The sequence below is a fragment of the Gymnodraco acuticeps genome, unplaced genomic scaffold (assembly GCF_902827175.1).
Source record: "Gymnodraco acuticeps unplaced genomic scaffold, fGymAcu1.1, whole genome shotgun sequence".
Classification (NCBI taxonomy): domain Eukaryota; kingdom Metazoa; phylum Chordata; class Actinopteri; order Perciformes; family Bathydraconidae; genus Gymnodraco; species Gymnodraco acuticeps.
Window position 1 is genome coordinate 4,577,424 of NW_022991216.1, and position 27,518 is coordinate 4,604,941.

General features: G+C 42.1%; 2 protein-coding genes and 1 long non-coding RNA gene across 3 annotated transcripts in view; 2 read left to right on the top strand and 1 right to left on the bottom strand.

Annotated features, from left to right (window-relative positions):
- Nucleotides 1-1,028: 1,028 nt before the first annotated feature.
- LOC117561421 (proteinase-activated receptor 3) lies at nt 1,029-8,092 on the top strand. Its single transcript, XM_034238824.1, has 2 exons — nt 1,029-1,292; nt 5,651-8,092. The coding sequence occupies exons 1-2, from the start codon at nt 1,226-1,228 to the stop codon at nt 6,712-6,714; spliced, it is 1,131 nt and encodes a 376-aa protein (XP_034094715.1). The 5' UTR covers nt 1,029-1,225; the 3' UTR covers nt 6,715-8,092.
- Nucleotides 8,093-8,547: 455 nt separating this feature from the next.
- Nucleotides 8,548-18,564, top strand: LOC117561422. Its single transcript, XR_004571373.1, has 2 exons — nt 8,548-8,685; nt 16,370-18,564. It is a non-coding gene; the product is annotated as an uncharacterized LOC117561422 (long non-coding RNA).
- Nucleotides 14,508-27,518, bottom strand: part of LOC117561420 (synaptic vesicle glycoprotein 2C-like) — a 60,411-nt gene continuing 47,400 nt past the window's right edge. The window contains exons 6-14 of the mRNA XM_034238822.1: nt 26,611-26,744; nt 25,592-25,681; nt 25,380-25,490; nt 25,209-25,297; nt 23,214-23,378; nt 22,013-22,146; nt 19,385-19,588; nt 19,111-19,270; nt 14,508-18,016 (exon numbers count right to left, since the gene is read on the bottom strand). Of these exons, the coding sequence (XP_034094713.1) occupies nt 17,833-18,016; nt 19,111-19,270; nt 19,385-19,588; nt 22,013-22,146; nt 23,214-23,378; nt 25,209-25,297; nt 25,380-25,490; nt 25,592-25,681; nt 26,611-26,744 (1,271 nt within the window). The 3' untranslated portion in view covers nt 14,508-17,832. The remainder of the gene's footprint in view (nt 18,017-19,110; nt 19,271-19,384; nt 19,589-22,012; nt 22,147-23,213; nt 23,379-25,208; nt 25,298-25,379; nt 25,491-25,591; nt 25,682-26,610; nt 26,745-27,518) is intronic.

The window sequence follows — 27,518 nt, forward strand, 5'->3', positions numbered from 1 at the left end:
TGTTTTTGTATCTTACAGTAAACATCACCCCTATGACCTTTTGCTGGCGTTCGTCAAATGTTTATGTTTTTGTTATGTTGAGCTTAACTGCAGCACGGAGCAGATTTATTTATTGTCTCTCAGTCTGAGTCATCTCTGTGAGGTTTTTAGTTCCATAATAGCAGTAACGTCAGAGGTGTACATCGCATAACCGTCTGTGGCTGATCTGTTGGTCGGGGTCGAACAGATGCTGGTCGTGAAAACATCTCTTCCCGTAATTCTGATAAACAGATGAGACGAAAACAAGACAAAGGTCACATCTGTGATCAGCTGGATGTTACTGCTCAGATCAAAGTCAATAATAAAATGGTTACTAGAGTGCAAATAAAAATGCTTAAATAATACTTGAAACAGTGTATGTACTCAAGGTGACGACGCTATTAAAGAGGCGCAATTATACTTTTTGAAGTATTATTTTTTATACAGGCCATTATATATGTTGTTGTGCATGTAAATGGTCTGCAAAGTCTAAAATGTAAAAAAACTAGGGGTAATATGCCAAATAAAGACATATCGTTGTTAAAATGACCACAAAACAGGGAAGACTAAACAAAACTGTTCATGTTCAGACAAGCTTATCATCTTCAGACAGACATTTCCTTTTGCTAACCCAGTGACCTTTCCGCCGCATATTCCGTCACTACACATCACTCTGGGCCTCAGAAAAAGATACCAAAGTTTCCTTAAATGTTCCATATGGTAACTCAGTGCAGGGAGGAAAATAAATATAGACTACCATTTATCAACCAGCAACTTCAGGGGCAAGAAGAGTGGGGAAAAAATACAAAGTACATTTGAGTAATGCAATAATACAGTATATATCAAAAGATATACAAACATACAAAGGTGTTCCCTAATGTAACCTTTGGATCTCTTATAACAGAGGTAAGTGCCACAGAGTGACTAAGATCCTGTGTAGGGGTGTTATGTCAGCAGTTCACCCTGCGCATGTTAAAACAGAAACTAAAGGCAACCCACATTCCTTTTCAAGCGGAGAAGATGTCAAGTGTGGTTTTTTTTTTGGTTGGTAGGCTTGGGGAGGTGTTTGTGACTTCAGTACACCCACACAGCAGCAGCAGCAGAGCGAGGGGACGACAGCGATGAGATGAGAAAGCAGAGAGTACAGTGAGAGAGAGAAGTGGGATTTATTTCTGTCAAGCTGATTGTTGTTGAACGATAAGAAAGAATGGGGAAACTTTTTCTCTTTTTCCTGATTTTTGTTCTCTGTTTGAGTGGCACTCTTCAGAAAAAAGGTAAGAGTTCTGTGTATTTCTTTAATCATACTTTACAATTAACTTATTCTGAAACATTCATCTGCCTTAAATACTCTTTTGTTTACTTGTGGATAGTTTTAATTACAGTCAGTACATTTACTCAAGTAATGTTCTTAAATTCCAAGTTAAATACTTTCCTTGTTTTGTTTTTTTTTCATTGTATGGAAACGTTTTCTACTCCAATGCATTTCACGGGGGAAATAATGATTTAAATGTTTTCTCTACATTATTCTGAAAGCTTTAGTTACATTACATTGCATTACATGTCACTTGTTAGACGCTTTTATCCAAAGCGACTTACATACGCCTCTCTGAAGAACCAGCACCTTACCGTGGTAGAGAGGTTTGTGTGCCCTGATGAACCTGGGGGCTGTGTTGTCTGGAACCTTGTGTTCCTGGTAGGGTCTCCCATGGCAAATTGGTCTCAGGCAAGGGGCCAGACTAAGATTGGTTCAAAAGACCTCATGAAAGAAAAACTAAGAAGTGAGGATACCCGGCCCGGAGGAAGCCCGGGGTCCCCTTCTGGAGCCAGGCCCAGAAGGAGGACTCGTCGGCGAGCGTCTGGTGGCCGGGCTTGCCACGGAGCCCGGCCGGGCCCAGCCCGAAAAGGCAACGTGGGCAACACCTCCGCTTCTCCGTCCCGCGGGCCCACCACCTACGGGAAACATCGATGGGGTCGGGTGCGCTGCCAGAAGGGTGGCAGTGAAAGCGGAGGGTCTCGACGGACCAGACCCGGGCGACAGAAGCTGGCTTTGGGGACGTGGAACGTCACCTCTCTGGGGGGGAAGGAGCCGGAGCTTGTGCGGGAGGTGGAGCGTTACCAGTTGGATCTGGTTGGGCTCACCTCTACGCACAGCGTCGGCTCTGGAACCTTACTTCTGGATAGGGGTTGGACTCTATTCTTCTCCGGAGTTGCTCAAGGTGTGAGGCGCCGGGCGGGTGTGGGGATACTCACAAGTCCCCGGTTAGGTGCTTCGTTGTTGGAGTTTACCCCAGTGGACGAGAGGGTCGCCTCCCTACGCCTGCGGGTTATGGGGGGGAAAACTCTGACTGTTGTGTGTGCTTATGCACCCAACAGCAGTTCAGAGTATACGGCCTTCTTGGAGACCCTGGAAAGAGTCCTGTATGGGGCTCCTGAAGGGGACTCTTTAATCTTGCTGGGAGACTTCAACGCACATGTGGGCAATGATGGAGACACTTGGAGGGGCGTGATTGGGAGGAACGGCCCCCCTGATCTGAACCGGAGTGGTGGTTTGTTACTGGACTTCTGTGCTAGTCATGGATTGGCCATAACAAACACCATGTTCGAACATAAGGATGCTCATAAGTGTACGTGGTACCAGAGCACCCTAGGCAGAAGGTCCATGATCGATTTCGTTATCGTATCATCGGACCTGAGGCCGTATGTTTTGGACACTCGGGTAAAGAGAGGGGCGGAGTTGTCAACTGATCACCATCTGGTGGTGAGTTGGGTCGAGTGGCGGGGGAAGCCTCTGGATAGACCTGGTAAGCCCAAACGTGTAGTTCGGGTGAACTGGGAACGTCTGGAGGAGGCCCAAGTTCAGGAGGCCTTCAACTCACACCTCCGGCGGAGCTTTTCGGGCATTCCTGTGGAGGTTGGGGACATTGAACCAGAGTGGTCGGTGTTCAAAGCCTCTATTGCCGAAGCCGCGGCGGGGAGCTGTGGTCTCAAGGTCCTAGGTGCCTCAAGGGGCGGTAACCCTCGAACCTCCTGGTGGACACCGGTGGTCAGGGAAGCCGTCCGACTGAAGAAGGAGGCCTTCAGGGATTTGTTATCCCGGGGGACTCCCGAGGCAGTTGCAAGGTACCGACAGGCCCGAAGGGCAGCAGCCTCATCCGTGGCCGAGGCAAAGCAGCGGGTGTGGGAGAAGTTCGGAGAAGACATGGAGAAGGACTTTCGGGCGGCACCAAAGTTGTTCTGGAAAACTGTCCGACACCTCAGGAGGGGGAAGCAGGGAACCATCCAAGCTGTGTACAGTAAGGATGGGACGTTGTTGACCTCAACTGATGGAGTGTTAGGGCGTTGGAAGGAACACTTTGAGGAACTCCTGAACCCGACAACTCCGCCCTCTATGTTAGAGGCAGAGCTGGAGTATGACGGGGGATCAACACCAATCTCCCGGGGGGAGGTCACTGAGGTCGTCAAACAACTCCACAGTGGCAAAGCCCCGGGGGTGGATGAGATCCGCCCGGAAATGCTGAAGGCTCTGGGTGTTGAGGGACTGTCATGGTTGACACGTCTCATCAACGTTGCGTGGAAGTCGGAAACAGTACCGAAGGAGTGGCAGACCGGGGTGGTGGTCCCCCTTTTTAAAAAGGGGGATCAGAGGGTGTGTGCCAATTACAGAGGCATCACACTACTCAGCCTCCCCGGGAAAGTTTACTCTAAGGTACTCGAAAGGAGGGTCAGGCCGATTGTCGAACCTCAGATTGAGGAGGAACAATGCGGATTCCGTCCTGGTCGTGGAACGACGGATCAGCTTTTTACTCTCGCAAGGATCCTGGAGGGGGCCTGGGAATACGCTTATCCGGTCTACATGTGTTTTGTAGACTTGGAGAAGGCGTATGACCGAGTTCCCAGGGAGTTACTGTGGGAGGTGCTGCGGGAGTATGGGGTGAGGGGGTCTCTACTCAGGGCCATCCAATCTCTGTACTCCCAAAGCGAGAGCTGTGTCCGGGTCCTCGGCAGTAAGTCGGACCCATTTCCGGTGAGGGTTGGCCTCCGCCAGGGCTGCGCTTTGTCACCAATCCTGTTTGTAATATACATGGATCGGATTTCGAGGCGTAGTCATGGGGGAGGGGGTCTGCAGTTCGGTGGACTAAGGATTGCACCACTGCTTTTTGCAGATGATGTGGTTCTAATGGCTTCATCGGTCTGCGACCTTCAGCACTCACTGGATCGGTTCGCAACCGAGTGTGAAGCGGATGGGATGAGGATCAGCACCTCCAAATCTGAGGCCATGGTTCTCAGCAGGAAACCGATGGACTGTCCACTTCAAGTAGGGAATGAGTCCTTACCCCAAGTGAAGGAGTTCAAGTATCTCGGGGTCTTGTTCTCGAGTGAGGGAACAATGGAGCGTGAGATGGGCCGGAGAATCGGAGCAGCGGGAGCGGTACTGCAGTCGCTTTACCGCACCGTTGTGACGAAAAGGGAGCTGAGCCAGAAGGCAAAGCTCTCTGTCTACCGGGCCATTTTCGTTCCTACCCTCACCTATGGTCATGAAGGATGGGTCATGACCGAAAGAACGAGATCGCGGATACAAGCGGCCGAGATGGGTTTTCTCCGCAGGGTGGCTGGTGTCTCCCTTAGGGATAAGGTGAGAAGTTCGGTCATCAGGGAGGGACTCGGAGTTGAGCCGCTCCTCCTTCGCGTCGAAAGGAGCCAGTTGAGGTGGTTCGGGCACCTAGTTAGGATGCCACCTGGGCGCCTCCCTAGGGAGGTGTTCCAGGCACGTCCAGCTGGGAAGAGACCAAGGGGTAGACCTAGGACCAGGTGGAGGGATTATATCTCTTCGCTGGCCTGGGAGCGCCTTGGGATCCCCCAGTCAGAGCTGGTTGATGTCGCCAGGGAAAAGAAAGTTTGGGGCTCTCTGCTGGAACTGCTACCCCCGCGACCCGACCACGGATAAGCGGAAGAAGATGGATGGATGGATGGATGGACTTACATACTCAGTATTGTGAGCAATCCCCACAGGAGCAATTTGGGGTGAAGTGTCTTGCCCAGGGACACAACGACATGCTGACTGCAGTGGGGTTTGAACCTAGTTAAACCTAGTTTAACCTAGTTAGTGGTACTAAATAAACAGGAGGATGAGTTGTTGAGCCAATTCTCATACTTTTAAAATTGAATAAAAAATAAAACCCTCCTAGATCAGATTTAAATTAATTGTCAGTCATTACTCTAGGGCTACTTTTAATGTTGTAAGTAAACTTACATTTAGCTGAGAATACTTTCATACTTTTTCTAACTGCAAGTGAAGGTTTTGATACTTCTTCCACCAGAATCAGATGAAGAAATAACAAGCTACGTGTACCGTGGAACAGGCACTCATTTTATGGTTATAAGTTATTGCAACACATGGAAAGATTTATTATCAATACAGCTGAAATGACGGTGACGCAACCTCTTTGGGCGGTGGACTGAAGACGTTGTTTCTGCTAATGTTTTGCTATGTTATGACATTTTATACACAAGATGCAAATCAAAAAACGTATATTAAGAATACAACTAGTTGCAATCTAATGAGTATATTTCAGCTATTGTGAGGCAATAAACAATTGGATTGTAACTTATTTTCTTGTTGTTGTTGCTGCAGGGAAACAGGAAAAGAACAACAGCAACAGCTCTGCCATTGCAGGGCCAAGAACATTTTTTGGGGACCCAGTCATTAAGACCAAGTCCTTGTTTGTCCTAAATGAGACACAGGCTCCCCTTCCATCTGAATCCCCTCCAACACTGCAGTCCCTTAGCAACAGCACAGTGGGGTTCCTGGACGGGGTCCTGAGCACCCGGGTCATCCCCATAATTTACATGTTGGTCGTCGCTGTCGGGATCCCGGCCAACGTCGCCATCTTGTGCACGCTGGTCACAAAAATCCGGAAGGTGTCCTCCGCCATCCTGTACTGCAGCCTGGCCGTCTCCGACCTCTTCCTCCTCCTCTCCCTCCTCTTCAATGCTCACTACCATTTCCATGGAAACAACTGGGTGCTCGGGGAGGCTGCGTGTCGGGTGGTCACAGCCTGTTTCTATGGCAACCTCTACTGCTCGGCCCAGACACTGGCCTGCATCAGCATCAAGCGCTACCTGGCCGTGGTACACCCGTTCATGTACAAAAGCCTCCCCAAAAGGGCGGTCACTGCGTGGGTCACCTTGGCAGTGTGGGGGGCATTCGGGGCCGCCGTGGTCCCCCAGCTCCTGGTGCAGCAGAGCTATTGGCTCCCTGAGGTGCGACGCATCACCTGCCATGACGTCCTGCCCGTGTTCTCCGAATCCCACGTCATCTTGCTCTACTACAACCTGTTTCTGACCGTCTTCGGCCTCCTGGTGCCGCTGGTGGTTACGGTTGTGTGCTACGGTCGCATCGTGTGTGAGCTCAACCGATCTCACCACGACTGGGCCATGTACATCCAAGCCAGCTCTCTGGTGTTTGTGATCTTCCTGCTGTGTTTCACTCCCGCTGGAGTCCTGCACCTCCTCCATTATGCGCAACTGTTTGTGTACGGGATGGAGAGTTTGTACGTCCATTTTAAAGTGGCGGTGTGTTTGTGCTGCCTCCATGCATGTCTGGACCCTTTCCTCTTCCTCCTGATGTCAAAGTCCGTAGGGACAAGGCTTTACTTCAGGGCCTTTAAAGGCAAAACTCTGAGCTTGTCCGTCTAAAAGCGTATTATGTGTTACCAAAAACTGCTTGTTGCAGATAAAGAGGGAGTTTTTTCTTTGGGGCTGGAATCCAAAGAGAAATAAAAGGACTGTATTTATGATGCAAGCAATGGAACAACCTTTTTGTTGCTTTAAATGTGTTGTCTGGAATAATATTTTTTATATAGCAATACTTCTCATGTGTGAGAATACGTGAAAGACATTGAATGGAGATGCTTCACTTGTTAATGGATGTGTTTGTAAATATGAAAAGAAAGTATGCTTTTTTTAAATAATTAACATGATATAGTTAACAGTTTGATTCATGGCTTTACAACAGTCTTCCTTGTGGAATGTTTCAGTATGTGTTGAACACTTGCTGTTAGGGGCATTAATACCTATCTGACAAGCTGTAACATGAACTGTCTTTAGCCTCCAAGGCTTTTCTGTGTTCCCGTCATATATGGAGCTGTGATGACTAGCATAAGCTATGCTGTGTTTAATGTTTACTTGGATGTCTTGTAGCGCCTAGAAATGTCTTAAGCCAATTTAGCTTGAATCCCTCCTCATACAGACAAACTAAATGTAATTTTTCTACAACTTAGAACATCTCTGTATAGTATATTCAGATATGTTCCCAAATATGTATTCAAATACGCTTTGTTTCTCTTATCTTTTAATAATGAACCTCCCTCCACTGAAGGGAGTATGCATTTCCTGCCCAGCCTGTAACAGGATGTAGGATACACACACGCCACCAGCACATACACTAGACTAATTAACATACAGTTACAAAAATACAATAAAAAAAGAGGAAATCTTGTGACTTCCTCTTAATAAAAATAAATATAAGTCTGTGGCTTGAATTTAAATATTAACTACGCTTTGGGTAGTGCAATCAGTGTTATGTTAACCAACATGTAGGACATTTTGCAAGGCACTGCAGGGACTTAACCACTGAAAGTGCACCATATAGAGCACTTTATCTTTTTTATATACATAATATACATTTCCAACATGATCGGCCATTAATACACCCCAAATGTATATCTTTATTCAAAACCATTCTGGTTATTTTTTTACATTACATTACATTGCATTTAGCTGACGCTTTTATCCAAAGCGACTTACAATAAGTACATTCGACCAGGAAGACACAACCTTGAAGAAAACAGAATCATATAAGTACATCAGGTTTCATAGAGCCAAACATTTCAAGTGCTACTCAACTGGCTTTAGATAAGCCAGTCCTTTATTAGTATATAAGTGCTTTGTTAATAGTTCTATCGCTCGAAGTGGAGTCGAAAGAGATTTTCAGTATTTAAGGCATAGATTAAGTGTGCCTGTATCTGTAATGTTGTTTTGTAAATGTTATACACTTTATTCCAATTGTACTAAGGTGGAAGTTGTGGGCTCCTTTTTTTTTTAAAGGGATTGTTATCAATTTAACCGTAGAATTTTTACTTAAAGAATGCAGATAACACATTAAAAGGCTTTTATAAGATGTAATGTTAGATTCAATAGCAAGTCGAACAGCCTGCAGACTAAACTACAAACATTTTAAAGTGAACAAACGCATTGAAATACCCCTCTAGCTAGCTATCTTGCTAAGCTAGCTAGCTAGTTAGATTCTTTCACACACACACATACGGGTATTGGGCCGAGGGCGACACCGTACTTCCGGTATCCGCCATTTTACGCGAGGTGCAAGCAGGCCGAGGGTTTAGCCGTGTTACTTACTTGTTAGATACAATACTTTGAAGATGGTGAAGTGGTGTAGTGCTGGGACTTGTAGAAATCATCATTCGATGACAGATAGTGATGGAAAATCCAAGTTTTCTTTCTTCAAGTTCCCCAGGCACGAAAAACAGCCAGGACGGAGGGCCCAGTGGGCGAGAGCTTGCGCTCGCGTCGATGCCATAACTCACAAGCCGTGGTAACTTAAGGACACCGTGCAATATGTGTACATCTGCTCGGCACACTTCATTTCTGGTAAGTTGAAGTTGTATTTCAGAACAACTACTATGTTTATGATTAATCTGATGTCCGCCCCTAGCCCGGACTGGACCAAACTACTGTTTACCTTCATCTACAGCAGAATCATAGCATGGTAGCATAGCATCATGGTTGGTCTAGTCAGCCCCAACATTTTGGAAATAAAAAAATAACAAAAATGTGTATATATGTATATACACATATATATACATACGTATATATATATATATATATATATATACATACATATATATATATACATACATATATATATATATACAGTGCAATAAAACTCCTCTCCAGAAGTGAGACGCTTTTGCTGCCGTCGCCATCACTGTTAACTGATTAACTGCTACCAGCTGAAGACTTACATTCCTCTTCTTTGAAAAAAAATGTCTTATGTCCATGTTGTCTGGGGGAGAAAACATATCAAACCAAGAGATCGTCAGTTTTGATGACCTGAACACTTGGTGTGTGTGCCTTACCTCCCAACCCAGTCTCACGGCATTTCGTGTTCACCAACACGATTTTTAATCTATTGATTCGTGTTCACCAACACGATTTGCCCCTTTTTTTCGTGTTGCACAGCACGATTTTAAAAGCAATGTATTTCTACTGCCTGCAGCACGTCTTTTTCTCCGGTCGGGTCGTGGGAGACCGGAAGCTGTGTGGTTCATAAAAACATGTTCTTACTTAATATCAAGCCACAATTATTGCTTTTATTTTAAATCGTATAATTTTGGACTTTTGTTGCCGTCTGTGAGGAAAATAAATGGGGCTCAGAGCCTCAGAATACGGAAATCTGTATTTTAAAATATTTTTTTCCTTCTAATTCGTTATTCTTTTCAAAATAACACACTGTTATTTACTCACCAATAACACACAATTATCCTTGCTTTTATTTATTGGTTTAATTCCATAATATCGGGCTTTTTTGGCGTCCGTCAGGAACTGAATTTCAAAATAAATATAACCGGAAACAGACGTAGGCCTATAAGGGACATTTCGAGCATCATTGCGATTGTCAACATTTCTGAGTTTAGGATGGCCGAAGACACTACACTACCCATAATCCCCAGCTATCGTTTAGGACTACAGTCCCCGTACGGTTACACAGAGCGTCAAACAGCTGTGTGAAATGGAACGAAACCACGCCAGACTATCCAAAACTGGAATCGAACGCCCCCCCAGAACTACACATGCTGGCTATTGTGTTTCGCAAAATGTTCTATGGGACGTCTCTACTGAACGTTTTCGTTTTTCCCACAATTAGAAGTTGCAAGTATTAAACACATTGGTGTTATCAAATGTAAAACATATAATTAATAAATGGGTGAAAATCGCTTGTGTCCATAATGCGCAGCATTAATACCCACATGACAGCTCATTGTTACTTTGTAATTCTACTCCACTACAATTCAGAGGTTAACCTGGTATTTTTACTCCACTGCATTTATTTGAGTTACTTTGCAGATTCTGATTAATTATGTGAAATATAAACAACCCTTAAATCAGACTTTAGTTACACCTGAGTAAAATGCAGGTAAGGTGATTGTCAAGTGCCAACAATCAGGAGAGATATTTGATAGTTGGTGCTTGAGAAGACTAAACATGTATCTGCAATTGACATGAATGGAAACGAGTAATAAAGTATATTCATTACTCGTTATTTTCTACTAATAGTTAATTAAAGACTGTATATTATGGCTATTTTGCACATCCCTTTCAAGATTTTCAAAGGTTTATTGACATATCATATACACAACTACGGTGTAGTTATGCAATGAATGAAACACTTGGGTCACAGGTTCCTCAACAGTGCATTACAAGACATCTATCAATATGTGTGTACCTCCACCATTAAACTGTCATATTCTGCACATTTCTTATTATATCTACATACATAAGAGTATACTTCATATGTATAATATCAGTTAAAATAAGTGCTTCAACATAGTTAACATTGCAGGAAAGCAATATATTAGACGTTAAGTACTTTGTCAGGCTTAATATTTATCTGTAGATAGATACCCCCAAAGTTTTTTTCTTATTTAAAAGAAGACCATAATCTGTTATTTAATGTTTAAATAAAGGTTAATTCGTTTTTCTGTTTTGCACCTCCTCCTATTAATATCTTTGTACATTCTGCACTAAACTGTTTTATTGTAGAGATCACTTATAGTATCTTATTGTAGAGATCACTTATAGTATCTTCAGACTCAGTATTTACATTCTTACATTCAAAGAAAATCAATAATATCTTTAAAAACTACAGTCCTTTTATATCAGCTGTGCACCGTTTTGGTTTAAATATAACCTATCTGTGAATTAGATCAAATGTAAAAGTCAGCCGAATTAGTGTTGATACTGCAAGGAGACGTATTGTGTGAAGAGAAATTGAAGATGTTGTTTAATTGTTGAATATATTTATGATCCACGTCAAGTATTCAGTTTCGGTGGCATTTTCTCAGTTTTTCCAAAGGTCTTCTCATCAGGGCTCTATAAATAAAGAACTACGGCAGATCTGTAATATTTAATGCAGCCGAACCGTGTATTACAATGCCGTTATGTGATGACTTTTAAAGAGAAAAGCAAGAGCGCTCGGAATTAAGTATTATTTTATTCTTTTAAAATGTTTTCCGGATTTCATATCATATAAACACCAAATCCCAGCATGCATTGCGGCTAAAACATCCAATAAACGAGCTTAAAACCATAGCTGAGGATCTTGGGTAATCGCTCGAAATGCCTACGTCTGTTTCCGGTTATTTTTATTTTGAAATTCAGTTCCTGACGGACGCCAAAAAAGCCAGAGATTATGGAATTAAACCAATAAATAAAAGCAAGGATAATTGTGTGTTATTGGTGAGTAAATAACAGTGTGTTATTTTGAAAAGAATAACAAATTAGAAGGAAAAAAAGATTTAAAAAATACAGATTTCAGTATCCTTCCCATTTATTTTCCTCACAGACGGCAACAAAAGTCCGAAATTATACGATTTCAAATAAAAGCAATAACTGTGGCTTGATATTGAGTAAGAACATGTTTTTATGAACCACACAGCTTCCGGTCTTCCTCGACCCGACCGGAGAAAAAGACGTGCTGCAGGCAGTAGAAATACATTGCTTTTAAAATCGTGCTGTGCAACACGAAAAAAAAAGGGGCAAATCGTGTTGGTGAACACGAAATGCCGTGAGACTGTGTTGCACCTCCGCTACCGGCATCGCTTCATACAACAGATCTGAGCTGTCCAACTATAACAACACTCCTTGAACATGCGCGCGCTATGTGAGAATCTGCCTTGGTACAAAGTAGCAGTGAAAACATGGTACGGAGTTTCATTGATTTGGGCATTCTCTCAATAAGCAAGTGGAATGGATTTGATAGTGAAGCACTGACACAGCGCTCTTCAAAGTGCGGCGAGTGGATAGACCGATTCACGGACTTTCCACATAGTAAAAGTGGGGGGGTCTAAACTAATCATTTCAAAAAGTGGGGGGGACTTGTCCCACCCTCATATAATGGTTGCGACGCCCATGGTATATACTACCAAACTCATTACACACATCAATAGTTTTCTGTTGCTCATACTACATCAGAGAGTTTGGAAGAATATGGTTTGCAATAATTTTGGTGAATATAATTTATACTGTATAATAGTAACGTTATTGAAGATGATGGCATATTTATTGAAGATTTTACACTATAAATATTCACCAAAATTATTCAAAAGCACATTCTTCCAAACTCTCCGCTGTAATATGAGCAACATGAGACTATTGATGTGTGTAGTGAGTTTGGTATAAATATACTGTATAATAGTGAAGTGATTGAATATTATTGTATTCTCTTTTTCCGGAGTTGCACTTTGCAGACGGTCCCTGAACACTAATTTCTTCTCCGGCTGCAGATAGAGACCAATGTAATGTCTCCAGTTTGGAGGACCGCGCGTATTGGCTTTTTTTGATCAAAATGTGATTGTAGTTCGTTGTCAACCTTACCACGGTACTTACGAGACGTCATTTGTGTCTGAACAACGTTTTGATCCGTGAAATCTGAATCTGCCAATATCGTTCCAACTTTACTTGACTTGTTGTCACTCAGTCATCAGTTTCTATAAACTATCTGGATTTAGTTATTGCGTAATAATTATTGTGTTCCCACGAATTACTAATGCGTGGGAACATAATAACTAATTCGTGGCCACGCATTATTAACTCGTGGCCACGTATTATTAACTCATGGCCACACATTCTCACCAATGTCACCAGGGGGGCTCCGTACATAATGACTCATTATGAAATAAAAGTCCCATGAAATAAATGTGTATTTAAATGTACATGTATACATATTAATTGCCTCATTTATTTATTTCAGAATTTATTTCATAGGCATATTTATATATATTTAATTATTTATGTATTTAATTTTGGCTTAAATGGCATACCAATCAGCATCCGGCCGGCCTGTGGAAGTCCCTCCCTACTCTGGCACCATCATACATAATTTGTTTTCTCTAACGTTTCTTCAGATATAGCGGAAAACCATAATGTTGCTTCCTAGCTTTGCATGGGAGCGCGGCTCCCATACAAAGTCAAGGCCGGTGCAATGTGCTGTTCTGTATACCTCTTTGTGTTATCTCTGCACTCAACCTTGATACTTTCAATATTGCAAGCTAAACACTTTCTCATGTAACTTTTCCCTTCGTTCCTGTCCTCCCCATCAAAACTTGGGGGAGGTGATTGGGTCTATTTATTCCAAAGTCACAGCCACATAAATGAGCACAATAAGCTTATAATGTAATAATAAGAATCAGTCTTTCTAATATTATATACAAATAAACTCCACACACAAACACTGAAGCTGCAGAGAGTTAATCCTCATCAACTCTGCAGATAAACTAAGTTTAGAGACTGCAACATGTGTACACTCAGAAATAGAAACACTAAAACGCACTGGAGTATGCAGTAGCTCAGGTGGTAGAGAAGCTGTTCCACTGTAATGGTTGATGGTTCCATGTTTCATTTTAACCATCAAAGCAAAAAAACATAGTGATGTTATTAAACTAAAATAAGAGATACATAATTGAAACCCTTGAATATAATATTTTAGGTTTATCTATGCATCAAATGATCTGACAAAAGTTTGCCCACCCTGAATTTAAAGTTTAATAGAATTATTAAGGTAAATTAGCCTTGAAAGCTAAACTGGAAGTACCACATTTTCTGGAGGTTGCGAGTTAAAAACTCTCCTGGGCTGTGCTTTCATTTGCTTATACAAACCTCAGACAGTTTCATAAAAGATGTCTCTGTAAGATTTCAGTCTTGAATGAGTCAGTCTGTTTCATTAAGACTTGAAATGATGACTCATATTTCAGCTCGAAGGTATCAGGATTGCCGAGGAGAAAAACTTAATTCAATTTTAAGACTGAGGTAAACACTTCTTTAAAAAGAAGACTAAATATTAAAGGGATTTAACTTGTTTGATTTGAACTTATGTGTTTTGGTTAATCAGGACTTTCTTTTTTTGTCTTTCTGAAGAAAATGAATGCAGCACATGTTGGGACATGGGACATTTCAGCTTAGCACAAGCTATTTTCATGTTTTTTTTATTGAAATTGAGGGCTTAATCGAAAAGTTCAACAAATTAAAAAATCAATCTGCAACTTTGTCCAAGAAATCTTTGAATTAGAGTATTTTAAAGACATATAGAAAGCACCTCATAAGAGCACGTGGTTAATGTTGTATACATGTTGCCATCTGCTGGTGTAAGTGAATGAGGCCATATTTATTCTTGCACAATGAATGCCCGACAGCTATTCAAATGAAACTCTTTATTCAATACGTAGACACCAGAGGAATCCATCTTTACACTGCATTCACTTGAGCCTTTTCTTAACAAAATAAATCATATCAAGGACAGGTTATTGTTTTTACACACACCTTCACATATTGTTTGACAGCAGAGGTTTTAAAATCTGAAAGTCATAACTCTGGAAATGTCATTCCTGCTTCAGTGACTTCATGATGAATCTGCCTGGAAACCTTCACAACAAAAAGCAGATTTGACCACCCCTGCTGGGTAACATCTTGTAGTACATACAGTCAGCACAATGTCACAAGTCAACTCAGTATAATGAACACCTGTCCACAACCAACCTGACGACACACGAGAATGATACATTCACCTTTGACCCGGGAATCACATGTCTGTTTCCCCCCGCAGAGGAACAGCGAAGACACCAAGATGGAAAAAGCACACAACAGAAGGACTTCAGTAACAAACATGCAGGATTTATTTTTGCAAACAGTGATGTTTAGTGAGTTTTTTCTGCACAGTTGGAGGGGGATGTTGGACAGAGATAAAGCATCAAACATCAGGAAACCAGATCTCAAAACAATTGCATTTCAGTAAGAAAAAAAACTGAACATGCTGCATGTAGGAGCCTATGTACCGCACACATTTCCAGAGTAAGAAATAGGATATAAGCAATAAACAGTACTTTAGTTTTGTGTTATTTGACATTTTGCAAACCCAGAAGATAACATTTTATATTTTACAAATGACCTTTTTTCCTTTTTTAAACATTGTAGCAGCAAAAGTTGCATTCATTAGAGGTTTTAAAGGGTCTGTTCACCCAAATTACAAAAAAACATATTTTTGTATTTACTTAGCAGAGATAGTATCTAGGCATGCAGGTAGTTGTAGTTGTATTTGCCCGGATATCTGTCTCTGAGGTTTCTCCCAGCACTTCATTTAAATGAAGGTGAGTTACATATTGTTTGGTGAAAATCTCAACAGTGTCTCTTTCCAGAAACAACATCTGAGCTAATCTTAAGGACCTCACTCCTTTCATGGGATCTACTTTTTACAGATCAAATAATCCCTCTGGAAATATGTATGTGGGTTTTCTAGAGTAGGGATACTGTTTTAGAAAAGTACATCTAGGTGTTGTTCTAGGAAGGGAAATGTTGGTCAACATCTCGACAAATATTAGATGAATTATCATGAAATGTTGAACAAACATTCATGGTCTCCAGAAGGTGGATCCTAATGACTTTTCTAATCCCCTGACGTTTATTCTAGCTCAATTATGAGGTTGACATTTCTGCTTTTGAGTGAGATATCTCAACAAACATTGGATGAATTATTATGAAATGTTGTACAAACACTCATTGACCCTAGAGGATAAATCCAAAAGACTTTCTCTGTCCTGATGAGACCCACATTAAGTGTTTGCATGGCATGTTTTTGGGGAATTTGGGTGAACTGATCATTTAAGCATGGCTTTTAATTTCACTTCATCATTTTGTTAAAATCTTCCAAAAAACACTAACTGGTGTAGAAAATAAAACAAAAAGAAGCTCACTGATCTTATCAGGGTTTGTCTGGCACACACACTCATACACACTGCAGTATCAAGAGATGCAAAGCCGATAAAAAGCAGGACAGAGCAGCAAAGGTTTGGAAGAAGAGACGGGCTCAATGGAGAAAGAGGCACGACATTTGAGAAAGGCCTTTGAGTTTTAGGGGGGAGCAGCAGCAAGGCAGGAGGAGCTAAACAGAGCAAGAGGACAAGACTGGGAAAGATACACCATGAGGGAAACCAAGACAGTGAGACAATAAACCAAAACAGAGAGGAGTGCAGATTTCAACAGCGTATAAATTCCTTTTTTACAGATTGGATTGCAACGGAGAGCAAAGCCCTTCGCGGTGAGCTCGGCGCCACGAGACGAAACACGACACAGACACGAAAGAGGGAGAGAGAAAGCATTCAGACAAACAGGTTTCCAATCCCAAAAGTCTCTTACTGTAAAAAGCAGAAAATGTAAACTTTTTTTCACTTTAGAAATGTAACTGCTGAATTTGCCGGTTTTGACTAAACTACTTTATTTATTTATATATTTGTCTTATGGCCTTGTCATTCTTAAAATGTGCAGCAAAAGGCTTGAACGTCGCCAATCATATGGAATCACAGGTGTAGGAACAGAGGGAAAAAAGAACCTTCAATTTCTGGCCTTTCAACTCGAAAAAGCACACTGGCAATAACAATCATAAATTATTAAATATATAAATATACATAAAAACAAGTCTGATCACATAAATGTTTGTTAAAAATATTGTTTTACTTAAAGGAATAGTTTGACATTTACCTGAACTTTACACACTTATTAGCATTCTTGCTCAGAGTTGGATGCAATTGAGCGAAAGCACTCCTAATGTTTGTAATGTAATAATGCTACCGCTAGCTGCTAGTTAGCTTAGCACAAACACTGGAAACATAGGAGAACAACTAGCCTTGCTCTGTTCAAACTAAGGCAACAATACTTATCAGCACTTCTGAAGCTCACTAATAGAATTAGGCATTGTGTGGGTAAATCCGTTAGAAAAACAAGTCGAAAGCAACAGCACTGCAAAGTTACTGACCAAGAAATATGGCCCCTAACCACATAAACTACTTTTTTTTGGTACAGGATGATATGAAAAAAGGTAAATAAGTGAGTTTAAGCATGATTGGCAGATTTTTTACCAACGGACAGGTTAGCTATTTCCTGTGTTTCCTGTCTTTAAGTTAAGCTAAGCAGCTGCTAATGTGAGCTTTGAATAAGCATTGGTCCCAAAAGCTCAAACTATCCCTTTTAATATGAGTACATTTAATAGAGATTTTGAAGGGGAAGGTTGTGGGAAGTCCAAGCCTTTTGCAGTTCTTACACATATGTGTGTGCTGCATGTGTGAAAACAGCTATTGAGCTGCTGATATTCAGAGTTTCATCACCACCGACAATTCTTACTTGTTTCTGAGCCGTAGCATTTTAATTCCTGCATGAATGCCCAGCGCTTTGGCAACCAGCCACGTACACTTGGTACATTTCTAACCTTTGATTGTTTTATCCAAACTCTTTATATCTACAGCTCATTGGAAAGTCAAACTGCAACTCATTATCTTTTATTGTTTACCAGGTTTTTACTCAGAAATAACAACATAACACACCCTTGTCCTGTTTGAGAACACAGTCAACATTCTTCAGCAAATAATAAATACAAAAATGATGGCAGCTTCAAATAAATCAGTCCATTAAAGAATGGTTATTCAGTAAACTGAGTAAATACCTGGCAAACAACACTCTGTCCTGTGTGGAGGTTTACATGAGGACATTGGCCCGTGTGTCTGGCAGTCGGAGCCCCACCAACCCGCCGGCAACCAGCACAGACGAGGCCAGCAGGATGGGGATCGCCTTGGTGATGCCAACCAGAGAGCCAAAGATCAGGTTGCCCAGCACCGCCGCCAGCTTACACATGGCATTGCAGAAGCCGAAGCCTGTGCCCCTGAAAACAATCGGACACAAAGGAGAGAGTCAGAATTTAAAATAGGCTGCAGTGGTTGGAGTAGAATGTGTAAGCTCTGTATTAGAAAATAATAGTGCAATTTGTATTCAGTAAAATAAGTGTAATGTTAAGGGGTGTACAGTGTCAGCCCAGTGTCTTCCTCAAATAGTGTAACTTCATGTGTAAGAAAGTTGAGGGCCCAGCTGCCAAGGCCTGTATGCAGGAGTAGGGAGGTGTGTGTCTGTATGTGTAGGAGGTTTCATGAAAGGAGTAGGAGTAGCTAGAGAATGTTCTCGCGAATATTAGAAAAAAACAAAATAGGGGTAGAAGTAGCTGGAGGGCCTTCAGCCCTTATTAGAAACACACTGAAGTCAGTAAAAAATGTAGTCAAATGTCAAAAACATTGGAATGACAGTTTGAAGATGGAACAGCAGGGGTTAGGACTGTCTCAGTATAAAAAGGAGAAAGCACGTTCACATCTTTGGTCCAGTCGTCCGGAGACCGGCTCCAGTTCTCATTCTTTTAAGAATAAAACTATATGCATCAAACTCTGATGATCTGCAGTGCATTTTGTGAACCTGATGAGATTCCAAGTGCTACGGAACGGCTGAAGATTAAAAATCTGTGGTCAGATTCTAGCCCAAGCGTGGACCAAATGTCCTAATCTCTGTTTGTACCTAAAACACTTTTCTGAAAGCCTTATCGTGTTCAACAATCAAACCATATCAATGTTTGGATGAATTCAAATACTTGAAAAGTAAATATTTTCACACCCCTTATTGCTGATGTATAATGTTAAATGTTCAAAATGTTTAAATATATGCATGCAACACAGGAATATATTCCATTATTAGAAATTAGATTATTATATACATACTGCTTACACTTTGTGTTTTTACTTAAAGAAATAATGATATTTCCACCATAAATTGGTGCAGAAAAATTCACTAGAGTGCAAGAAATATAACATCAACTGTTCAACCGCTCAAAATGTCCTGGGAGAAGACCTCAATAAGCGCCACCCTCCCCTAATGTTGCAATAACATCTACACCTTCACATTTCTAAGTATGTGTTTCTGTAGTGTGCAGCCCACCTCCTGTCTGTCGGGTACAGCTCAGCGGTGACGACATCCAGCGAGTTCCAGGCAGAGATACTGAGGCCGTTGTAGAGACACAGCATGAAGATCATCATGGACTCGCTGGTGCCAAACCACAGGAAGAAGCAGCTGATGCCTGAGAGCACCATGGAGCCTCCTGCAGGACACAACACGGGACAAAATAACCTCATTTACCTCGGCAGAGATCACCACAAACACAGACCAAAATCAAAAGAAATGAATAAGAAGGGCTTCTTGGGTTTCTTTGTACCTAACATGCTGAGACGTCCTATTTTGTCCATGAGCAGGGCAGAGACGATGTTGCCGGGCAGCACAGCCAGCGTTCCCAGGAAGTTGACAAAGTAGACCCAGTAGGCGCTATAGTCGGCGTCAAACGTCATCTGACAGCCCGTCTTGTTGTGGTGGAAGGAGCTGTTGATCACTCTTGAATTTGTCAGTTTGGCATCGTCAACATCTGTAAATGTGAGACACAAGCATTTTAATTTGGAGTTTAGGTAATACATTTGTTTTGATCCACCTGCCACCTTCTACATCTCGATTTAAACTCGTCTCTTTCTCAGAGTTTAAATCCTTAATGCACAAACTAAATGCTCTGTGTTCTGCCGCTGATAGAGTTGACTTAAATCTGCATGGGTTCATCTCATTGGTTGGCTTTTCTGGTATTGTTTATTTTAGTTTTATTAATTTCTATTGATTCAGGAAAGGTCAAATGGTTTTGGTATTTCTAAGAATTCATCACTGAAGTACAATTTCAACCGTACCGGCTTTCAGGCAGGGCTCTGTCTCTTTTATTTATCTTATGTTTTGCATGTTGCATGAAAAGTTGTGTTTTATTTAAATGACTACAAACGATTTGACACAGAAAACCTGCTGTGTCCACTATCCTATTTAACTTTCTGTGAGACAGCAATAGACTTCTTTCCCTACTGTAGAGTTATATTTGTATTTATTCATGTTAGCAAACTATGGATAAGCTTAAAATGGGAATAATTTGGGTAAAACTGTGAGCTGGATTTGGGGCCTGTTGACATGTGTTTTTGAGGACAAAGGAAGATGGGGGAAGGTGAGAGCATGTCCTGATTTGCATTCAACTTAGATCTAGCTACCGTGTTTGTGATATTAAGAGAGGTCCCTTGGGTTTCTCTGGTGCTTATCAATAGTAGCAGTTAAGTGAATACTGTTCAAACAATACCTGTGTTTGTGTTTTATATTGATTTCTCTGTTTTATCCTTTCATAAATGTAAGGACTACAAATGGCTATAAACATTCTGGGCTGGTTGGCATAAACAGGGTTTTATTGCTCTGTGGGGGAGGTGTAGGTATGCAGGCCTTGAGACCTTTTGTTGGAAAGTGAGCCTGTTTGGTTTCCTGCTGGCCAGCGTTGCGTCTCCCAATGAGATGACCTGAAAAGATGACCAGCTGACCTAACACCAAACCCCTCCTTCTTACTCTGGTATATATCCGGTGGATCCCTGGCGTTCGGCCTCTTCTTCACATGCTGCCCCGGGTGAAAGTAGCTCTGCAGTATGCGAACCAGGGCAGGAGTAAGCCGGCATTACTCCTTAAGCATTACAATATAACTGTAATATATCATGTTGTATTGTAATGATTGTATTGCATTGTCATATTGCCATTAAAGTAGATTATTGTTAACGGTTACTTTGTAGATATGGATTCCTTCCTGTATTATAACCAGCTTCATAGGAACGCGCGGAGATTTGAAAAGCGGACCAGTTATCCCTTTAAATCTCCAACACTACATGCTGAGGTTTTCCTTTATTCTTAACTAGTCGGATTCTTTAATTAGAGGTAAAATAAAACCTTGCCTGCATACACTTGCATTTAGAATTGATTCATAAACATAGCCCTTCAAAACTGTATGCATGGCATATACGAGTACAGTATTAAGTATTCTGTATAGTTGACATGTCTGTGGGCTCTCTCCGTAAATAGCAAAGTGTATTAATAAACATCAGCGGCTGCAGCACAGAGAAAACATTCCCCTCTCTCACGTCTCATGACGCACTTCTCCCTCCCTCCCTAATTCTGTCTCTCCTCGTTCCTCTCTTTCCTGCACTCTCTAGAGACACATTGCTTGGGGCAGAGGGACTGCATTTCCCATGGGGCATTACCAGCAACCTGATGTGCCCTTACTCTTTCCATGTTCAGCGCTTTTTCCTGAGCACTGGAGGGAACTTTCTTTCCACCCAGCGCTCCCATAAGGTCTGATTCAGCCTCAGTTCCTCTGAGCATTCCAAGTGTCTGCACTGCTTTTCCCTTTGTTCCTGTCTGGGTTTGTGCCTGCCTCAAAAATGATTAAACTGCACTTTTATAATAAAAGGTGCAATGTTATGCATTTAGATGTTTCTGCAGAAGGCTGGTTCTGATGCATCAAAACAAAGCATTATATAATGAAGTGAATAGGAACATCTCACATTTGGAAGTTAAATTCAGCTGCTCAGAGAATCATGTTTATTTACTTCACTGCTTAAGTTTTTTTCAAAGCATCTAAAACACCAGTGACAATAACAAGCATCACTCCAGGAGTGTTTGTGTGGTTAGAAAATGCCATTTCAGTGCTCTGCAGCCGTGCCCTGCTCAGTTTCCTTCTTAATAAGTACAGTCGCCTGGGCTCAGACAGGCAATCTGTGCAGGGGCAGGGAGGTTAAGCAGTCATCTAGTGACATAAAGCAAAGCCATAAACGCTCAAACCAATTCTTTCTTGCCTGGAAGCGTGGACGTTAGACCCAAAATGAACTGTCAGAAAGAGACAGAGAGACTGAGTGAGACTTATTTGTGAGCCACCGACGGTATAATAGGATTTTCTGGGGTGGAAGTGCTCGAGAGGAATGCTCGGAATGTGAGTGTGTAGACTCACCTGTGTTGTAAAAGAAGGAGTCGACAAAGGTGCAGTTTTGGAAGTAGGACCCTACGGAGGAGACGTCTTCAAAGTAGCAGTTGAGGAAGGACGAGTCGATGAATGTGACTGACCTGATCTTCATACTGATGAACCTGGGAGGAGAGGAGTTAACACAGAACACATTAACATATGTTTAAAGAGACTCAACTATTAAATCAGGATTAACAGGGATTGGAAATTGACACTAAATAATTTCTTGTGATTAATGCTTTTTGGGGTGATCCCTTCCCTGTAGTGTGTTACAGCACATAGGTTTGTTTGTAAATGGTCTGAAAAGGCTAGAATCCCTGTGTGGGGGTGGAGTGTGTGGGAGTTTCTCTCCCACACACTCCACTCCCCCCCCCCCAACCTGAATGACATCCATTGCACTCCCACAGGATCTTTTTTTACTTCTGTGCCATTATGACATCACTATGTAACAGTTGCGCTTCTACTGGCTAGCCCTCAAATACGTTTTACGTGATAGGCAGGACATCTCTAAGTGGGACAACAGAGCCGGCCAGCTAACCAATCAGAGCTGGGCTCTGGTTTCAGACAGAGGGTGATAAGAGGTGCTGCAACACAGGCAGTATGAGAAAATGAAGACCTTTTTGAAAAAGTGTGTAAACATGTCACAGTAGAGGCCATCCTTTAGCATGACTATGACAGGGTTTAGCAGTGTGTTACATGTCTATATTATCTGCTGCATGCTGCTGTACACATTATGATGCTATTGGTCTTGATTGAATCTCTTAATAAACTTCATTGAGGGTTAAAAACAACAAAAACGACATTGATGCTTCTTCTCTCTAGGCTCTGTGTAACCAGTGTGTGTGTGTGTGTGTGTGTGTGTGTGTGTGTGTGTGTGTGTGTGTGTGTGTGTGTGTGTGTGTGTGTGTGTGTGTTAGAGAGAGGAGAGAGAAAGAGATAAGGCTTTCAATTTCCTGGTGCTGTGTGAGATAAAGGATGCCGGATTAATATTACCGGCAGTGGTGTGTTGTTTGTGGGAATGACTAATAGTACTGCTATCCTACAACGGGACGAGAGGCTTTTAACCACAACACTGTGCTGAGGGAGGCTCACAGGCTCCATTCACAACTTGTTAGCTGGTTTTTATAACTTCTATTATGAATCCCTTTGTCTAAGAGAGCAATATGAAAATCCAATCAGAACATGTTACCTGTCGTTCAGAAACATGCCGTTCCTGTGGATCTGGTTCTCCAGGGTGAAGTTGAAGGTGAAGTCTTCGATGCGCTCGTTGTTGTGGATCTTCACTCTAGAGGCGTAGTCGTCGGCTTGGAGGTGCTTGATGACGTCCGGGAACCAGACGGCGAGCCCGTAGTACCTGGACGCAGCAACACACTAGTAGTAGTCAAGTGTGGTCTCTGACAGAGCCACTCACTTTGAATCATTAAGAATTGTTTGGAGAGTTATATTTGTTGTTGCTATTTGATAAATTAGTGATGAATTATCTCAATTGCAAACCAAATATTTATAAGATGTGCATATTTGTTTTATAATGCATCAATTTGGCATGACCAGGGCTTCTTGATAAACGTCTGCATTTAGGTCAGTACAACAAATAGTGTATAGTGTAAACAAATCATCTGCGAAAGCCCCAAAGTCTGACTGTGCTCTTCTTATTTCCCCCATCTCTTTTCATGCAGTGCACATATTGGAGTTACTACTGTAACATACCAACGTTGGTTTTAGGCAAACATATTTATATTTGAAAAGATTGAAAGGATTAGTGACAGCATTTGGAACCTAAATTCACTTTGGTAATAACGCGTCAGAACACGTGTGTAAATATGTCGACATAAATAAACAGGTTTTTTGTTGAGTGTTATTGACTGTGTTATATTTATTTAGAGGAGTACATATAAAGGTAGTTTACAGATAGTTTTTTTGTATTTCTAAGCTGGGAGGTCAAATTTAAAAAGAAAGAAAATAATCTTGGAACCGACTCAGAAAAAAGCTCTGATATCGACCAACAGACAAAACAAAGGAAATAACCTCATCTTATCTCTTTTTAAATGTAAAACACTGTCCTTAAGGCTTTCACTTTTGGCAGGTAGGTCATTACAGAAGCCAACTAATAAAAAGGCCAGACTGAATTAGCGTGCACTGCACCAACTTGTGATGATATTCAAGATAAGATCACCACTTGTTCAGGGTACAATAGCCACTTTCCCTCAAATAGCCTCTCTCTATCCAATCTAACCTGGTAACATTCATCATGAGGGTGTAAGTAAGATACTATCTGCCTCAGTGATACTTCACTAAACTCACGGTTATTTAGCTGGAAAGTAGTGGTCACTTGGCTAAGTATCACTAACCCCCAAAACACACCAGGAGCGTCTGCGCCGCGTTACGTTGCGGCTGCGCCACGCTGCGACCTCCTCCTGCGACAACACACACCAGACGCGTTTCAAAACGTTGCGGAAGCGGAGCGTCGTGTGTGCAGCCTCGCAGTTGTTGTTGATTTTGGAATATTTCCTGGACATTTGTACTTCGACAAGTAAGTAGGCTATACGTAGTTAAATGTTTTATTTTTGTGTCTGTTTAAATTGTGTTTATTGAATGGCTCTGTACTGTACCTACAAGTATTAATTAACTTTAAAACATTAATATGTAGTTGTTACCTTCCACTCCACAAACTGCAGCGACTAAAAACCAGGCCTTGTCCTTTCTGATGTTGTCCTTGTAAAAAGCATTGGTTACATCATATAAAATTGTGTGTTTCTCCACTTCCATTATGAACACCTCGTCGTCCATGGTGCGTTTCGTAGTGGAGGTGTTGTGGGGTCTGCTAAATTAGTATATGTGGGGGATGGGTCTGGCCCGGATGCTCACCTTTCCACTTCCTGCGAGGGGGGGGCTGCCTGCCCGACTTTACCTTACGGCTGCGCCGCGGCAAAAATAGGATTCATCCTAATTTTAGAGAAGCGCTGCGCCGAGCTGCTTGTGGGACGCGTCTGAACCGTAACACGGCGCGTGTGGTGTAATAGCACCCATTGACTAGAGTGGCCGCGATCCTTACGACCGCCGCGGCGCGGCCGTAACACGACGCAGACGCTCCTGGTGTGTTTTGGGGGTAAGGGCAATGTATAGCATCATTTAACATGATGACAGAAGAACAAACACAATGTAGAAATATAAAGTGTTCTCTTACCCAAATGATAGAGTAAACCAGACTATAGCCAGCTTTATAGTGTTGTCTTTCACTGGGTAGTCGAAGCATTTCATGAAAGTCAACCAGATCTGTAATAAAAGACAAAGCCATTTAGTCAATGAGAATCTTAACAACCATTACGATTCAGTATAAAACCAAAATATAACGTACTCCTCTGAGCTCAGCCTTGATCTTGTAGAGGACTTTGAGGACGGGGTTGGCTGACTCATTCTGCATCTCCACCAGCTCGTCCAGCTGCTTGGGGACTTTTATCCTGTTGACCTGCAGGGGGAGACACTGATCTGTCAGATGCTGAGGCACTGCAGCAGCAGGAGGGATGACAGTGTGTACCTTTATATATACAGTCTATGGTGTGTACTCACAGTGAACACTCTCTCAGGCTCTCCACGGGCGCGCATGTTGGTGTCGTGGATGTGTTTGAGCACCATCCAGGCCTCGTCATGTTTACCATTCTACGAGACAGACGCGTGTTATGAATACACATCAGGACCTCCCATTCATCTTCAATAGGCTGACTCCAGTCAACCATACTGGCTTTTATGAGTCTCTCATATTATTACTCAGGTTGGCTTTTCATTTTGGAACATTTTACTAATACATTTTTATATTTTTCATATCTGCTAATGAGTTGTAAGTGACACAATTGCAAGGATTCTCCAAGTCCGACAACAGAGCCCATACATAAAGAATTATAGGCTATTGGCGACAACTTAAGCCCTGTTTTTTTGCTTATTTCTTGCAAATTTGGGCAATTGAAATTATGCCAAATGAGCTATTAGAGGTCTACGTTGTAATGTACCCATGGATGCATACACAAATATTATGGGGTAACTTTAATATGAAGGACACTTGGTCGTTTCTAGACCTATTTATGGACAGTAGTCATCTAAAATTATGTGTATCATGTTGATGTGTTCAATTCTGACCAAGGTATTGCCTCTATGAGTTGTGTGTGTCACAGCATCTGATGTAACTCCAACTGCTGACCGTTTTTGTGAGATTGCCAAATCAGCAGCCAGACTATAATAACTAACTTCCTATTGTTTTTTAAATGTCTGCATGAGACTGTCCATTTGAAACTCTCCTTCTAACCTCAGAATATTTATGTCTTAAATCTCTCCCTTTCACAGCTCCCCTTCAACTTTCCACTCACCCCTGAAAAAGATGGACTCGCAATTTGAAAACCTCTGCATTTATGCAAAGATGCAGTGAAATTAAACCATTTCACTGCATTTATTTCACATAAAGAATGAAGCGCTATTGGAATCAAAATGCTACTTTACAAACATTTTTGATATTCTCTGCTTTCCATAAGAACCATTGTCATTAAGGTTATAATGGTGCTGCCAGCATCATAGTATACTAAGTCTGTTTCTCTTACCTCCAGTAAGAAGCGGGGGCTTTCAGGCATAAAAGTGAGAGCGACCACTGCAGAGACACACGGCAGCGCACACACCACCACAAACACTCTCCAGCTGTGGAACTGATAGGCTGAACCCATGCTGAAACTCCAGCCTGAACAAAGAAGGAGAAACACACACATGGTTCAATTGTAATGCCATGAAAAGACATACTAACAAAATCATCTAATTTAAAGGGCCCATGTCATGCTTTCCTGGTTATTACCCATCCCCTTGTGTGTTATGAAGGTTTTTCTGCATGTAAACGGTCTGCAAAGTCACAAACCCTCAAAGTACACCCTGTAGCGAGTAAAACTCTAACACAGAAAATACCTGTCTATGCTGCCCCAGAACGCCTCTTTGGAGATTTCTCTTTTTCCATTTTTTTCTTCCTGGTCACAGTGACGTAACAACTACCAAATGGACCAATCCGTGGAGCTCCTCACACACACACACTCACTCAGCCTTATATTTTCTCAGCCGCGCTACTCCGCAGAGTTTCGTCGGCACACACACTCACTCAGCCTTATCTTTTCTCAGGCTGTGAGTGTGTGGTGAACAGCCTGGCTGTGAGTGTGTGTGTGTGTGTGTGTGTGTGTGTGTGTGTGTGTGTGTGTGTGTGTGTGTGTGTGTGTGTGTGTGTGTGTGTGTGTGTGTGTGTGTGTGTGTGTGTGTGTGTGTGTGTGTGCTCAGGCTGAGTTTCGCGGTGTCTCGCTATCTCGCAGACCCCACGCAGCAACCAGGAAATGACACCAGTAATCCAGCTCACGCTGTCCGCTCCTCGAGCCTCATAGGGCGCAGCAGCGAGCCCTGCAACGTCCCGCCAACACGGCATCCAGACCCCACGCAGCATTCTCATCTGTTTGTCATTACTGGTGTCATTTTCTGG